This window comes from Sus scrofa, chromosome 13 (assembly GCF_054392235.1).
Source record: "Sus scrofa isolate SSC_HxYL_T2T_F1_AM1 chromosome 13, Sscrofa_HxYL_maternal_Yorkshire_Landrace_v2.0, whole genome shotgun sequence".
NCBI lineage: Eukaryota > Metazoa > Chordata > Mammalia > Artiodactyla > Suidae > Sus > Sus scrofa.
This window is the reverse complement of record NC_139395.1, coordinates 119,701,928-119,715,651: the sequence shown is the minus strand read 5'-3', so window position 1 is coordinate 119,715,651 and position 13,724 is coordinate 119,701,928. Positions and strand designations below refer to the sequence as shown.

The following is a 13,724-nucleotide window of genomic DNA, read 5'->3' as shown; positions in this document are numbered from 1 at the left end:
ATTCATAATACTTATTCAACATGAGTTCTGGGTGGCAAAATCTGCCTCCAGATAACCAGGCAGGATGAATGCCTGCTTCTGTTTCTAAATTCTAGGTGTTCACAGGCTTTTGGCAATAATAATAATAATAATATGTATCTGCAATTACTATTCCAAACTTTATATTCATTAATAATATACAGAAAGTATTTGAGTAATGAAAAATTTTGTATGATGAATTTTTAGAAAAGTTTTTCTTATGATTTTTCTTAAAATTAGATGCATCTAAGATAAAGTAATAAATTATTTAGCCTTATCACTTTAGTCTTCCTTTTATGATAGAAGTATCTGTGACTACTTTCGAGGTTTCGTGATTATTCTAGATCCCACCTCCGGGTCAATATTTCTAACGTGATATTGTCACAATAAGTTATCTAGCCAAGAATCCCATAAGAATAGTAATGCCTACAAGCTAAAGTCTGAACCATTTGCATAGGCTGTCAGCTCTTCCTGCTATAAAACTAATATTCTAAAGCTATAATTTTAATAAGATGTCCTCTGTCTTAAAATCCAAGAAAACTAGTTTTCTCATTGTTATTTGAACTAAGATGAACACATTATTTATACCTATGTTAACTCTGTTCCCTTTCTCTAGCTTTCCAAACTTTTATTTCAGGTTCACTTCCTTATTTTTCTCCTTCAGCTAAAATCACATTCCTTTAGGTAATTTCCTTCTAAACACATAAAGATTGTTCCCTCTTCTGACAATTTGTTTCCCTTTATTTATGCTTGACTTAGGCGACAATATATTGTTGGTTCTTTGATTTCATAGATGTCCTTGCTCGTAAATGCCCTGAGGGAAACTATATTTTCCATATTTATTTGTACTTCTAGAGCTTAGAGCAATGTCTGACTCATAATAGTAGTATACCAATATATTAAAGAGAAACCTATAGACTTGCCAGCGACTGACTAGACAGTGTTACTTCCAAAATGTTCACTCTTTGACTGGAAGTAACATTTCTGTATGTATGATTCAGGCAGTAATATATTATTGAGTGCTACAAGGTGCAAATGAACTCGAAACTTTACTTCTGAAAAATAGTCAAGAGTTACTGATTTTAAAATCACAATTAAAGATATGGGAACAGCACAAAAAGAGAATCTGAAGGTTCTGAATTGGCTTAGACTCCTGATGTCAGTAAGTGAAGGAATTGAAAGCAGAGTAATAGTTAGGCAAAGGCAAGGCAATGAAATGGAGGGAGTCATGAAGGAACTGTCCCTAATTCCTTTGGTTCATCCATGAAGAGACTGTCTGAAAGTAAGCTTGGAAATGTGGGTGGCACCATGTTCACTAACCTTTATCTGAACTCACTGGGGAGTTATGGAAAGATTTTTAAGCAGTAAGCAGATCTATATGAACATAAGATCAACTAAAAAGTGATACTGAAGGCAATTCCTAGAGTAATGAGGTTTTTACATAATAAGGAGATGTATAATCAGAGCCAAATTTAAACACATGTTTAACTGTGAAGACAATTTTAAAATAGAATATACTATTCTCCCTGTATGTTAAGCAGAAATGTGTGTAAAAAGTTCTTTAAATTTCAATTCCTGCAAGTTTAACTAATGTGCTTCAAGGTACTGAGAGCATTCAACCCAGTTCATTTATGCTTAACATCATCAAACAAATCTACAATTTTTTTTCTGACTTTTCCCACAATTTTTCTGACCTTTTTAAAGCTTTTATTAGATTTTGAAAACAATATATGTTTTTAATCTAACAGTGATTTCACTAAAACTATAATGCCTCTCTGATTTTTAGAAATCCAAATGGGACCCAGAACAATAGTACAAGATGGCCGGTCTTCAAAAGCAATGAACAAAAATATTTAACCTTGAATGCTGAGTCACCACGAGTATACACTAAACTACGTGCCCAGCAATGCCGATTCTGGACATTATTTTTTCCTAAAGTCTTGGAAATGACAGGTGTGTGATTTTTATTTTTTGTCATTGTTGTTGAGTATTTGGTTAAAAAACTGGTTGTAGATTCCATAAAAGGGGAAAAGGTAGATTTTCCAGGGCACAGTAGTAATGTTCATCCAACTACATGAGTTCAATGTGTACATGATTTTAGTAGCCTTCTTCCAGCAAGTTTAGATATGTTTTGAAGGCTCCCTGTATAAGCAATAACTTTGTAGTTAAATAAATAAAGCAAACTAGAAATTTTCACCTAGAGGAACAGGAAACTTAGCAATGGAGCTGAAATAGAGCACTACTTATTTTTCAGCAAATTTTTGTTGAATTAATTAATTGATAGATGGAAAAATAAATATATAAATTATAGAACTAAAAAACTGAATTGATATAATATAGGACTAAATATAATATATACTCAAAAAGAGACAAAGACAAATTTATTGATAAGTAGTGGAACACAATTTCTAAAGGGGAAAATATCTCTAAAATTTAAATATTTAAATATATAATCCAGATATTTAATTCTGAGCTTCGAGATACCAAAGGCCACATTCATACATTATATAATACAATAAACAGGTAGCATTTAGTTAACTACTCTGCAGGAAGTGATTATTTAAATTTATATAAGGAAATACTATGGAAATTGTTCAGATTATTATAGTAATTGAAAATTCATCAGTTAGCAAATTTTTAAATTAACTTAATGATCAACTGGAATGATTACATTTTCTGTGAGAAATGTGACATAAATATCTGATTAACTGCCTGTTTTTGTTTTTGTTTTAATGGCCAGCTGTTTATAACTCATGTGGCTCCTCAAGTCATTTCCTGTGTTTTTCAAATAAAAGAATTAACTTTCAGCTACCAGACATATTTCTAACCAGTCTCTTTACACTCTATCATTCTGTTCATCATAATACTCCACAATTTTCAGGCAATATATTAGTTATCACAACATAGTAGATGGTTTTAGTTTCTTGTTTAGAGAAATTAGGGTTAGTTTAAGGCAAATATAGGTTTCTCAGTGTTGTAGTCGATTGTTTAATATGCTTGTTGACTATCAGACATTACTCACCAAAATTATAATTATGGACTCCATCTGCTTGGGAAACATTACTGCTAGACCAGTGCTCTGTGTCTTAACAAATGTTCTGTGATACAATATATATCTGAGATGGGCTTCTGCATCCCTTGGCAGAGCTACAGTGCTGCCCTTGTGTCCTCTGTGTGTGAATAACAATGAGGTAACACATCTAACCTCCCAAGAGATCAGAAGAGGTACCATTTAAGTAACAAAGACTACATATTCTCAATCTTTACTTAAAATATTTTTAAATAAGAGGGTCATCAGAGAGTTCCCGTCGTGTCTCAGTGGTTAACGAATCCGACTAAGAACCATGGGGTTGCGGGTTCGATCCCTGGCCTTGCTCAGTGGGTAAGGATCTGGCGTTGCTCTGAGCTGTGGAGTAGGTTGCAGACGCAGCTTGGATCCTCCGTTGCTGTGGCTCTGGTGTAGGCTGACAGCTACAGCTCCAATTCGACCCCTAGCCTGGGAACCTCCATATGCCGCGGGAGTGGCCCTAGAAAAGGTGAAAAGTCAAAAAAAAAAAAAAAAGGAAAAAAAAGAGGGTCATCATTTGAAGGGAGATCAGCTGGAGGTGGGGGAAATTTTTAAATGATTAATTTATTATAAACCAAACTGTGTCATTCTGGTTCCAGCACATGTGGTCTATAGCAGTGTATTTGTCAATAAAATAACATTTCAATATAAGCAATTTTTGAAGATGTACTTCAGAATTTCTATGTCTAAATATTAAACTGCTGTCAAGCAGGTTGAATGAACAAACTCCTAAGTTTTTGGCTAGATCCATCATCCTACACAGGACTGGAACAACTTCCTAGTTTAAGCAATATTGAGCTGTATGGAAGTAACATTCTTTGCTCTGGGATACTTCTAATATGTCTGGAAAACATAATTTTATATTTTAGCACTATTTATTGGTAATTCCCCAAAGGAATCATAAGTATATTTAATAAAATTTAAAGTAAACACAGATGTAATTGTTATAACATCAACAATGTATTCATTGATAATAAAAATGTTTACATTTAAACAAACAAAAAAGCTTGAAATGCCACATTTTTAGGTTTTAGAAGCAGTTAATGTAGAGGGATTAAAAAAAGATTAAGAAAATATGTTCTATTTTTCAAGTTATAAAACTTCAAATATTCTAATCTTTAATATTCTGAAAATTGGGATTATTCAGAGGAGCTGGGCTGAAGTTTTTAGGGAAACCTTACTTTTTTTAATAAAAAAAAAGGTACCTTTACAAATAAAGGAAAATTTCAAAGAATAACTGCTGACTGGATTTAAGAGGAGAAACATTTACCTCACTCATGATGGAAATCCAGTAAGCATTGTAAGTACCACTTGAGCAGTAGTTTACATTTGAGCAATAATTATTCTCAAATAAAATTATCCTTAAGACTTAGTTGAACCCGTATATTCTAGCACTTAACTTTCAAACTATACTTCAGCACATGCCTATGCTGTTATTGTATACACCTACAAGAAATAAAATGTACAACTTTGTTCCAACTGTCATCAAATCCATATTTTTCGCTAGGAATGTAAGTACACAATATCTCCTAATCATTTCAAAAAAGAAAGGGAAGTGGAGAAATGACCTATTCAATGTCAATAAAATATCAACATTTTTCACTAAAATTGAAAAAGTAAATTTATTTAAGAAAAAAAAAATGACCTTCACATCTTCCCAGTAAAGAAAAACATCAGATCCAGGGATTCCTCCATTGGCCTTTAATAAATCATGAAACACTGTTGCTTGCCACAATTAAAGAATACAACAAATAAATTTAGGAGCTGAGCTACCTCTTGGGTTGGTCACTTTGGATTCATTTACTGCAATTTGCTAATTGGTTAGCAAGACTGGCAAAGATGAGATAGCGGAAAAAAGCAAACAACTATTTTTGCAGTTTTCATATTTGAATGTACGTACCATCCCTTGTTGAAACCAAATGAAACAAACTAAAAGCTTTGGGTAACTCAGTAATCAAATCAGATGATCTATTTGTTTCACTGTAAAAATATATTGTCTTCACAAAGCCCAGCCTGAGTTTGTAGTATTTCCCTCTGCTACTTTACCACATACCCCAAATTATAACAGAACAACTATTAGTTTGTGAACTACTGCATAAAGAGTTATGAATTTCTTCATAGTTTTAATAATTGATTGACAATTGGGAAATAAAGGGGATGGAAGAGATTTTTGAATTAACTTTCAAAATACAGGAAATATTTCTTTTTATTATAATGCTCAACATGATTCAATTTCAATGTAAAGTCTTCTAACTTTCTCCCCGTTAACAATTTGGGGTTGCCTCATCACTCCTGTTCTGTCTTAACCCCTCAGACTTGGCTAAATAGACTCAGCTCTGGTGAAATAGTGCTCACCCTTTTTTTTTTTTTTTTTTTTTTGTCTTTTTGCTATTTCTTGGGCTGCTCCCGGGGCATATGGAGGTTCCCAGGCTAGGCGTCGAATCGGAGCTGTAGCCGCTGGCCTACATCAGAGCCACAGCAACACAGGATCCGAGCCGCGTCTGCAACCTACACCACAGCTCACAGCAACGCCGGATCCTTAACCCACTGAGCAAGGGCAGGGATCGAACCCGCAACCTCATGGTTCCTAGTCGGATTTGTTAACCACTGCGCCACGACGGGAACTCCAAGTGCTCACCCTTTTTAAATGAACAAGACCAAAAAAATAGTGTTATCATTACCACCTTTTCTGAAGAGAAGAGAGTCTGACATCTCTCCCCTCAAATGAGACAAAAAGTAGGCAAAACAAAGATCACAAAAGTCCTGAAAAAGTTGTGTCAATATGTTTGTGAACTACTGGTATTGATCTAGTTGTACAGGGATTCAATAAAGAGCAAAGTCAGGAAAAAATTGTTTTAACAAGGTCAGTAAATTCATTTGCAGAGCTTCCCATAGATGCATAGAGCTTGATTTCACAATGTACACAGCATCTCATTTATCCCTTGTGGCCACACTGCAAACTAGGGATTACCAACTCTATTTACTGTTGGAAAACTAATTTGAAAATGTAAGAGTTTTTCCATGTCACTAATAGTAATAGGTCAGGCTGGAATTTCACTCCAAAGCCTATGCTGATTTTTTTTTCCCCCTTTATTTCACACTGTAGTACCCTGTTAAGTACAAAACACATAGATCTACATAGCACCAATGATGATGTCTATAGCCACTTAAATAGTATTCCAGCTTTAGAGGAAGAGGAGAAAGAGGGGAGGAGAAAAACTTCTAATTTTGGTTATCATTTATGATGAGACTTTTAATTGTCTTTTTATTACACTGTATTCAGTTCCCTTGGATTCTGTTAGATAGAAATTCTTTATAGTTCATTGTCTCAATGTTCAGTACTTTTAAAGGAATAATGTACTCAGCTTTTCTGGGCATTTGTACACTAAAAATAAACTATTTCAATAACTAAATTGTATAGATGTTTGATTATGACACATAAGGAAATAAATTGATATTTATATGAATCAAGGGATTTGGTGTCATTCCAAGAAGAAGAAAAGAAAATCAGATCTTTTCTCTAAATATTAAAATTCAGGGTCTAAATGCTAAATTAACAATAATTTTTTATATCTAAAATTTTGTTCTTCCTGAACTTTAGAGTCCTTATTTTGTGTAAATAACATTAAAGACAGTATTTATCATAAAAAAAGAACATAAGAGTGAATCATTTGCTATGATACTTAATATCTTTCTTCCATATTATAATGGTTTTTGACTCCTTAGGAAATGTCTTTTATTCACAAAAAATTATAGCCATTCACCTTTTAAAGGGTATTTTATATAAAAATAGGGAGTTCCTGTTGTGGTACAGTAGAAAACGAATCCGACTGGTTTATCCATGAGGATGTGGTTTCAATCCCTGGCCTCACTCAGTAGGTCAGGAATCTGGCATTTCTGAGAGCCATGGTGTAGGTTGCAGACGTGGCTCAGATCCCTCGAAGCTGTAGCTCCAATTCGACCTCTATCCTGGGAACTTACATTCCCAGGAAGTATATATGTGTGTGTGTATATATATATATATATATATAATGAAGATATTATATAAAAATAGGATATTTTGATATAAATAATCAAATATTTGTTCAATGCCCAAGCATTATGAACATTTTCAACCTAAATACAGGGGATCTTTTAGTGGCTGTACAAATGTTTTAAATATTTTGATTTTCATATAAATTAAAAATGAATCACTTAATGTTCCCCATTATTAATAATATGACTGAAGACACTTTTATATATACATTATAATGTAATATGAGAGCACATGAATTTTCATATCCAAATTAACATCTTACAAAGTTATACTTCATTTCAAAAATTCCTAACAGAAAATCACATATCAAAAAATTGTCCTTGTTTTCACAATAGTTGAAATAACTTAAACTTGTGTTTTTGGAGTTCCCGTTGTGGCGCAGTGGTTAACGAATCCGACTCGGAACCATGAGGTTGCGGGTTCAGTCCCTGCCCTTGCTCAGTGGGTTAAAGATTCAGCGTTGCCGTGGGCTGTGGTGTAGGTTGCAGACGCGGCTCGGATCCCGCGTTGCTGTGGCTCTGATGTAGGCCGGCGGCTACAGCTCCGATTCGACCCCTAGCCTGGGAACCTCCATATGCCCCAGGAGCGGCCCAAAGAAATAGCAAAAAGACCAAAAAAAAAAAAAAAAAAAATGTGTTTTTAACTTAATGACTATAGCTCATCATCCTAAAATCTTAAAAAGTAAGAGAACTACAAATGTGTGAAATACTTATAGATTTAAATAAACCATCTTCTAGCTTTATTCTATCTGTTTATTTTAGGAACATAAATATATGGTTTTAAAAGTGTGAACAATGGAAACTCTTAAATTACAAACTTTTAAAACCATATATTTATGTTCCTAATAATAGTCTCTCTTGTTTGAAAATTTTATTCTTTAATGTAATATACTTTCAAATAAATCATGATTTCAAAGTTTTTGTAGTATATAAATGCTTTTTTAGTTCATTGCCTCACATTATCTCTGGAATAAACACTCTACTCCCCTGACACATACATACACTTTGCAAACTTCTGGAAAGCAGAGATTTTCTTTGGCATCTAATTTGCAAAGCAATTAATAAACTTCTGTCATATAGTAGTTTCAATAAATTACTTTCAGTGACTTGGCATTGTTTGGAATTAAAATATATTGATATAAGTGTGCAAAATCTATATGGGATTTCAACTGCAAAGTTCTCCTTATGCCTTAATAAATATTCATATATAAACATTTTCATCAGAAAAAATACTCCATCATATATGTAATAAATGAGATAGATGCATTAAATTAGATTTTTGCTAGGCCTGTTGGGGTCAAGAAAAGAATGATATTTATATATATCTTCAAAATTAAAGCAAGTATATGTAACATGATTTGATGTAAAATAATATATAAACTCATTTTTTGCATTTTATATTATATATATATATTTTGTACATATATATTATTTTCATTGTCATAAAATATATAAAAATGCCACTAAAGTCTTTTCAAGTAGTGAGAGAAGCTGATAATAAATAATGAATAAAAAAATCACTGTGCAGTGTACTTGGAGAAAATGCCATCTGCAATCAAAATTATTTTTCAATTAACATAAACAGAGATTAAAATTTAGATTAATACAACTCATTCCATGTTTTACAGGAAATATTGATGAAGCAGAACGAGAATGGAAAGCAGGATTCCATCGCTGGAACAATTACATGATGGATTGGAAAAATCAATTTAACGATTACACTAGCAAGAAAGAAAGCTGCGCAGATCTCTAATTAATAGATTTACCCTTTATAGAACTTCATTTTCCTGTAGATCAAGGCAAAAATATCAGTGGCTCTCTTACACACCTGGTAGGAAAGCTATTATATAGTTGAAACAAAAATGCCAGAAGGATAATATTGATTCCTCACATCTTTCACTATTATACCTAGCATTTCAAAAACCAAACGGCTAGAACAAGTTTAATTAAATTTCACATTATAAAGTTTGACAATTAATTATATGCATATTAAAACAATTTGCAGTTTCAAACTCTTTCTTGAATAACTTTAAGAATTTTTTTCCCTAAAAAGAATCTGTGTTCTGTTTTTCAATCTCAAGTTTATTTTCATTACTGCTCATAAAAGGTATCTTTTTAAAATGAAATGGGTAAGGTCTTGAAACATTAGATGCTATAATTTACAATACTGTTTCCTTTAATTTATACATTTAATGTCAATATGATGAAATTATCACAGAAAATAATTGGCCCCCTTTTTTATATGAAGGTAGGACTGTTTAAGAGGATTTTAAAATAAGAGGCTCAGTATTTGGAAACATCTTATGATAGAAACAAAATGTTATTACCAAGAGATAAAATGTGAAAGAATATAATTGTTTTGTATTTTTTAAAATATGTATGCTTGGAGCCTCAAACTATATTCCTCATTGTTTCATCTCTTTTCTTCCTCACCTCCCCACTCCCCACTCTTCCAAACATATCCATATGTAAACTATTCTTCCTGTAACTTAAAAACAAAGAAATGTGGATGAGCAAGAGTCTAAACTGAACAATCGCAGAAGTCATGTACCATTGGGAATAAGGGAGCCTTTGACTGGACCCAGAAATAATAGGATTTTAATAGATAAAATTTTCAATTTCAAGAAAGAAATGGTTTTACTTTTCTGTAGACAAACATTATTTCAATAACTTTAAAAATTATTAAGTTGCATTTAGTAACTTGCATAGCAAGGGAACACATCAAGTGAATAAATTCACTAAGTCTTTCACCAAAGGGGAGAAATTGGGGAATTTTTAAGTTCCAGGAAGGGGCAGTACTTCTCGATTATGCTAATTAATCATGGAAAATTAATACACAGGATAGGATGAAGTGAATCTATAGACTATTGTTTAAAGCAAGTCTTATTATTCATTGGTCATAGATGTGTCTATAGCTAGGTCCAGTTAGGGCCTGCCATCCTCACTCAAATTGTTGGTCAAAGATCATGGCATTTTATCAACTTTAGCTGATTATACAGAGTTGTTATACAAGCCAAATTAGTTCTGATATCATATCAGTGCTTCTGTAAATGGACATTTTGCTTTATAGTTCTTCCCTCATCCTGAGATGAATAAAAAATATCACACAATGATAGTGAAATATATGGCTTTCCATTCTACACCACCATCTTGGTTTTAGGTGCCATTTTCCTAGGATCTGTTTCATTTCTCTGAATCACTAAAGCCTCCTTTTGATGTAGAGCCCCCTTACTTATGAAATAACTGGATGATGCCCATTCAACAGCATTAAAGACCTTTTTTTTTTTGGTTTCTAGTGTTGCAACCATAGCATAAGGAAGTTCCCAAGCTAGGGGTTGAATCAGCTCTACAGCTGCTGGCCTATGCCACCACCACAGCAACTCAGCATCCAAGCTGCATCTGCTACCTATACCACAGCTCATGGCAATGCAGGATCCTTGACCCACCGAGCAGGGCCAGGGATCGAAACATCCTCAGGGATTTTAGTCGGGTTCATTTCTGTGGCGCTGAAGCAAGAACTCCCAAAGTGTATTTTATATATATATATATATATATTTTATATATATATATATATCCTTTAATAAAGACCCTTTAAAAGTTGATGAGAGCAATAATTAGGAAAACATAACTAATGTGTGTAGAATACCTGTAACCTTCCTCATATAACATATGAAAATATCCCATGGACTACTTTGTCCTTCCTTGGATAACAAATTGACTTTGTTCTTGAATTTTACCTAGAACGCCTCTTGACTTACTCTGAAGCTTTTATCCATGAGTTTAGTTTGCCTTGCCCTGTCTTATCCCTGGTCTGAAATTTCATCATTAGAGTTACCAGTTGATGAGATAATAAGGCAATAGGAGGGGCAGCGATTTTAGAAATGAATGCTAATACACATATCCATGTACACACAATACAAAAACTCATTTATCTCACCAAAAGGATGTTTATTCTCCAGACACTGCCAATTTTCTTAGCCCAGTTTGGTCTTTTATGATGAGATTACTCTCTGGATTCCCAGCTAGGAACTGCTTGCACAATGCCATTACATTACGTAGTTGCTTGTTGACTGAGTGAATGAATGAGAGGATGAGATACAGACAAGTTCAGTTCCACTGTGGAGCAGGAAAAATGGTTTGTGAATCCTTAAGGAGCCAGAAAAAGCATGAAAAAAAAAAAAAGGTAGAAGTAAAGAGGTGAAGGTATGGAGGAGAAAGACCCCACTGCTCCTACCTGGTACTGAATTTACCCAAATGGGATATCCTAGGAGAGTTTCTAGGCAGAAGAGGATTGAATAGGGAATCTCAGGTACATGTAGTAGATAATTTCACATTGATATTTGGGTATTTAACTCAGTGATTTTTAACTTTTAACCTTGGCTACACATTAGAATCTCTGGGAATAGAACCTAGACATCAGTATTTTTAAGTTTCCCAGATTATTCTGATTTGAATAAATTGAGATACACTGAGTCATTTTTCTATGATAGACTGTTTTTGCAGTTTAAAGACAATGTTATCCCTAGAGAAGAAACTGTAGGTTCTAGATCAATAGTTCGCAAACTTTGTTACATATTAGAATTACCTGGAAAGTTATTAAAAATCCCAATATTCTTGCCACACCCCATACCAACTAAATGTGAAGGTGGGAGCCAGGCATGGGTATTTCTAAAGGATCACCCTTTGTTCTAATATACAGCAAAGTTTGGGAGCCAATGACCCTAGATGGTTAATTTAAAGAACTGGGGATATTTATATTGCTTTAGTACTCACAAGCAGTTAACTATAAAACTTGCAATTTTACATAAGAAAGAAATGTACTCATTATTGATATCTGAAGACCTGTTTTTCTCTGAACAAGGACCTATAACAGAGATTATTGGATATATAGGATATATTTGGCATGCACACTTTTTTTCTAAGACCTCCACACCAGAAAGTTATTTTTTCAGGATGCCATTTTTACCATAAATATAAGCTTTGGTGAAAGGTATGTTTGAAAAACAAGGAAGAGTACATGAAATGCATATAATATTTTAGAGTGGTTTATAAATTGCAGTTATTACAAAGATCATCATTTAGTTTGCACTAGCCCAGAATTTGCTCACTTGACAATAATTCATAATAGTAATTTGGATTTGAGATAAGGAATCAAAATTTTAATTCCCCCTTTCTAGTGCACTTTTCATGTAAAAAGTATCAACTATCATCTGACTTCTCAGAAATATGGACAAATAATCCTTCTTGCCATGCTCATAAAGAGTTATTGTTAAGATTAATTACTTAATGATTATTAAACTAGGTAGGTGAGTATTAAGAGTTATTTTTCTCCTCAGAAGAATTAGCAGACATATTTTGCTTGAGGCAATTACTGTATTATCTTGTTTTTCTGAAGTGAGACCTTCCATTTTGTTTTAATTGTTTTTTATTTCCTTCAATAATTCAGGGAGGAGAAGGGGGGACTTATCAAAGAAGTCTCTGGAGAATAAACTCTAAAAATGTAATTAATAATGTTAAGCATTCTAAAATCCTTGAATTGAATATACCAAAGAGAAAGATCTGTCACCTATCTTTCTATCATCTACTAATTGATCGATCAATCATTTGTCTATTTTTCCTATCTATCTAGGATAGCCACTCCCAATTTTAGCCAAAGGGAGGTATAAAAACCAGAGGAGTGTTACTAATATAGCTAATACAACACCAAATATAAAATCAAAGTCATTGCTTTGACCAAGATAACCTTGCTGTTCTCAGCTTCACTAAGCTTTAGACAGATTTTTTTTTTCTTGGCTATGGGTCTCTGACCTCCAGTTTCTTAGAGAATTTACTTCAGAAATCTTGCAATTGTAAATTCTTTCTCTCCCCCTTTGAAATGTATATAAACTTTGAGGTCTTTTGTTAGTTTTACTACCCAGGAGATGCCTTTCTCAAGGACCTGGGAACTATCACTTTGAAATTAAACATTAAAAGAGATAGGGCCTCTATCTTTCAGTCTCTGTGGGAAGGTAGGAGCCTAACTTCTTTGAAAGCAGATTACCAAACACAGATGGCCTAATCCCAGAAGAAAACATTGCAAACTCAAGAATAACTATGTGCTCAACACATCCCATGAGTCAACCCTCTTCATTGGCCTCCAGTACTTTTCCACAAGCTCCCCTCAGCACTTCAAATCCCTCACGTCTTTTGTTTAGGGGAATTGATTTCAGTTTCTCTTCTCTAATACAATAGCCTTGAATAAAGTCTATCATGACTGTTGAACTTTGTTCAGTGCAATATTTACTTTCAGAGCCTAAACTAAAATCTAACACTTCTTAAAATGGCTAGGACATACTCACATTTCTATCAGTATTCTACTACAATATCAGGAAAACACAAGTATTTCCTTGTCACAAATATCCTCCAGAAAGAGTGATTCCTTAATGAAGAGGGCTGGAGAACTTGAACTTATGAGGTGTTGACTACCTATTTTTTAGTAATGTTTTCTAAAATCTTTTAAAATTTAGGCAGATAATAATTTGCATTCCTGTGATAATCTCAAGTTTTTTTACACTTTTTATTTTTAGCATTTTTTTTTCTTTTTGTCTTTTTGTCTTTTCTAGGG

The 13,724-nt window shown here is 33.4% G+C and overlaps 1 protein-coding gene across 2 annotated transcripts in view; it reads left to right on the top strand.

Annotated features, from left to right (window-relative positions):
- Positions 1–10,230, top strand: part of BCHE (butyrylcholinesterase) — a 59,960-nt gene extending 49,730 nt beyond the window's left edge. Inside the window, exons 3-4 of one of the 2 annotated variants that reach the window (XM_084986885.1) lie at positions 1,805–1,971; positions 8,749–10,230. In XM_084986885.1, coding sequence (XP_084843011.1) covers positions 1,805–1,971; positions 8,749–8,873 — 292 coding nt within the window. In that variant the 3' untranslated portion in view covers positions 8,874–10,230. 2 annotated transcript variants of the gene reach the window in all.
- The last annotated feature ends 3,494 nt before the right edge of the window (positions 10,231–13,724 follow it).